General features: G+C 39.8%; 1 protein-coding gene across 1 annotated transcript; it reads left to right on the top strand.

Annotated features, from left to right (window-relative positions):
* Nucleotides 1-502: 502 nt before the first annotated feature.
* Nucleotides 503-3,524, top strand: syf2 (SYF2 pre-mRNA-splicing factor). The gene is made up of 7 exons (XM_060871774.1): nucleotides 503-561; nucleotides 805-903; nucleotides 1,247-1,372; nucleotides 1,647-1,767; nucleotides 2,576-2,666; nucleotides 2,887-2,985; nucleotides 3,155-3,524. Exons 1-7 carry the CDS (start codon nucleotides 544-546, stop codon nucleotides 3,318-3,320), a joined length of 720 nt encoding a protein of 239 aa, XP_060727757.1. The 5' UTR covers nucleotides 503-543; the 3' UTR covers nucleotides 3,321-3,524.
* Nucleotides 3,525-3,635: the final 111 nt, after the last annotated feature.

The raw sequence follows: 3,635 nt of genomic DNA, 5'->3' as shown, positions 1-3,635 counted from the left end.
ATCAGTCCATTAACGTTGCCTGTGATCTGGAGATCGCTTTAATCTAACACTATAAACTCCACTTAATTACATCCTCCAAAAACAGCACGTTTAATTATAACAACAGTAACCGTGCAGGAAAAGTGGCCACTGGATCTGAGCAACATGTAACTGTTAATGAGGTATTGAAGACGCTGAGAGGCCCAAAGGATGAACTCTTTCCATCGTGTTCATCCTGTCTGCTTAGTGTCAAAGACTCATCATCCTTCATCATATGACTGTTGTGTTAGTGTCAGAATCAGAATCAGAATTCATTTGATTTGTCAAATCATTGTGAAACGATTATTAGTATTATCATGACAATTAACTTAAATGTTAAAAAATAACACTTCAGTTAATAAGTCTCTGTATAATCGATGTGTAACTGTTTGTTATTAAGCATTGAGGTGTAAATAACAAAAAGCAACAACGTGCTTACTTAGAAGGTAGGAACTACTTTTCTCAAATAGTCCGACGGGACTGTACTACAGTGACGGACCATTTCCGGTTTTGCAAGAAGCTAAGATGGCGTCCGATACAGAGGTAAACACAACCGTGGGCATCAAGAAAAGCGCACATTTTGCCTTGTTCGGATTTGTTGTCGTGTTTATTTGTAAAAAAGATATACCTATAAGAACCTATAAGACATATTTGTTGGATTATATTTTCTTTTTTTGGCATTTTCTTCGTTCCATAATTTAAGCTAGCTTGCTAGCATTAGCGCTGCTGGCTAATCGGAGTGACTTGGCTATTTTATCTATTTTGTTTTTGTCTTGTTCGATGTAGGTGTGTGTTCCAGTCAACGACGAGGAACCGACTGAAATTTTAACATCACAGAAGAGAGAGGAAAGACTGAGAAAGTTCAGAGAGCTTCATTTGAAACGGGTAAGACAACACAAACTGGTGAGAGTCATGTTTAAAGAAAGATTCAGCTCCGTCTCTGGACGCGGGATAAACAGGGCCACTAATGAGCATAAACAACTGTTTAAATGACGGAAAGAAGATACAACGAATTAGTTTTTGTTATCTGGAAACACACAAACACATCGAAGGAACGTCCTTGTACCGACCAGGGAATGTGTTTGGGCAAGGGTGCCATTACTTTTGTAACTGTCTTAGAGAATGACACGAGAGTGAGTCTCTTAGGTGATTTTGTGTTTTTGTAAATAAAACATTGTTCTTTATTCAGATGATAAATCTTCGGTCTTTGTCACACTTGTGTTTGCAGAACGAAGCTCGTAAACTGAATCATCAGGAAGTGGTGGAGGAGGACAAGCGTCTGAAACTGCCCTCCAACTGGGAGGCGAAGAAAGCTCGACTCGAGTATGAGCTCATGGTGGATGAGAAGAAGAAGGTAAAGAGGACAATGATGCCATGAAGTCTCAGCACTCAGCCTTTTATATATGTGTATATATATATATATATTTTTTTTTTTTTAAACCCGTAGCTTGGTTTACTGCGTCGTTTGTCTATAACTGGTTTCCATGACAACAGTATGGCCCTGTATTACAGTGTCTGTATAGATATTGAGTACTTTGCAGCAGGCTGCGTTAGGAATATTCGAGTCTGTCTCGTGCTGATTTCTGTCTGCGATTTCTGAAAATGCCGACCGTCTGTGTGTGCTTTAGGAATGTGTGGCTCGAGGGGAGGATTACCACCGTGTGAAACTGTTGGAGATCAGCGCAGAGGATGCTGAGAGATGGGACAGGAAGAGGAAGAAGAAGCAAAACCCTGATCCGGGCTTCTCAGGTAAACTATGAATTGCATCATAAATTACGACAAATAAAACTAGTCATTGAAATGTTTATTTAGTGTTTTTAATATTTTATGTACTTATTTTGCCATAGAAGTGTTGTTTTTTTTTGCGACTTCTGACTTTACCCCGATGGTTTTCTCAGCTGTCTGCACATTTTTTGGGTTTTTAAATGCAAATGAGCCGTGACAGAAACTTGCTTTGGTTCAGTTTGGCTTTCTCAAACATTCCCATACACCCAACATGACTAAAAGATGATTAACAAGGCTAGAGGTTGTGTATTGTACAACAGTAGTCCTCCAATGTTGTGTAGCCAAAAGCAAAAGAAATGGCACCCCCACAGCACAGATTTAAAATACGAATGAACACAATCTGTGATACTTAATTTAATGTAACTCTGCTGGATATATTATAATAGTCTTTCCAACAATAACCAAGATTGTAACAGCACATTTATTGAAAAAAAAAGCTGTTTTCTTCAAATCATAAATGTACCATAGAATATTGAAACTATATTTTGACTTATAATCATTATAGTATTTTAAAGGGCAGGAGCACACTGGTCATGCTGAATTAATTGTTAGTGAGTTAAAAGCTGAGTCTCTCCATCGTGTCTGCCATGTGAGGAGATTAAACACTGTGGAAACTGAACTGGGCCTGGTTTAGGTTTTGGCCTCTGTTTATAATCAGTTACGGTAATTACGTTCTGCCCTTAGGTCTCCCCATCATCTATCGTCACTCGGGCTTTATGTGGGGGCTGGGGGATCGTTTTATGTGTTCAAAACTTCTCCGTTCTCTCTTCAGGGTATGCCGAGGCCCAGCTGAGACAATACCAGAGGCTCACTAAACAGATAAAACCTGATATGGAAGGTTACGAAAGACAAAGGGAGGAGTGGTGAGCATCTGCAAACTCTAATTATGTTTCACTGATGTTTAGTCCCTTCTGTTCATTTTCATTCATTTAGATTGATTCACTTATTCCTGGAGAACGATCCTGATCCTGATGATCGTTGACTACACAATGTTTTTAGTTTTTCTGGGTGAAAGATTCTGAGCATTAAATATTATTAGGAGCGATGTTTGATGATGAAGATGATGATGTTTTTTTTTCTCAGCGGTGAAGACTTCCATCCAACCTCCAACAGTCTGATCCTCGGAACACATGTTCCGTCTAGAGATGCCATCGACCGCATGCAGGAAGACCTCGAGAAACAGTAAGTTACAGGGAGCGAGTTTATAAGTGACGTGAGGTCCGGAGTGGATTATATTTCCGTTCTTTGTATTTCTGAGATGTTGTAATAAACAGTGTGTGACAGATACAAACCCAAAATCGGTACATCTTACTAGACATGAAGGTAGGTTCATTCTGTTTCCTCCCAACAGGATCGAGAAGCGCTCCAAGTTTAGCCGGCGCAGAGCCTACAATGACGACGCTGATATCGACTACATCAACGAGAGGAACGCCAAGTTCAACAAGAAAGCCGAGCGTTTCTACGGAAAGTACACGGCCGAGATCAAACAGAACCTGGAGAGAGGAACCGCAGTTTAGCCATCTTTGTTTTAAGGGTTGTAATGATTTTACAAGGGTTATTTTTTTTTTTATTGCCTTCAGCTTTATTTTTTTCTCCACTTACTGCTCTGTTTGTACTCTGACATGTAGACACAACTCTGTTCAGCCTGTTAGTGTAAATTAATATCGTTCATGATGCTTCTGGCCTATTTTGTGAATAAATAAATTCTGTTTTACGTTGTACTTGCGCATTTGCGTGTGTGTTTTCACGAGAAAAGCTGTCTATGACGTCCTTGAGCCTCGAAGCACAGCTACAAGAAGCGATACAGCACCGTTTCCACGCTGTCTTTAGTG

Source organism: Tachysurus vachellii, chromosome 6, assembly GCF_030014155.1.
Source record: "Tachysurus vachellii isolate PV-2020 chromosome 6, HZAU_Pvac_v1, whole genome shotgun sequence".
Classification (NCBI taxonomy): domain Eukaryota; kingdom Metazoa; phylum Chordata; class Actinopteri; order Siluriformes; family Bagridae; genus Tachysurus; species Tachysurus vachellii.
Note: the sequence above shows the minus strand (reverse complement) of the source record. Positions and strands in the feature narration are given on the sequence as shown.

Excerpts from the sequence above, each read along its gene's own strand:
- syf2 (XM_060871774.1), top strand. Across the intron at positions 1,373-1,646 it reads TGGTGGATGAGAAGAAGAAG|GAATGTGTGGCTCGAGGGGA; the intron begins GTAAAGAGGACA and ends TGTGTGCTTTAG. Across the intron at positions 2,667-2,886 it reads GAAAGACAAAGGGAGGAGTG|CGGTGAAGACTTCCATCCAA; the intron begins GTGAGCATCTGC and ends TTTTTTTCTCAG.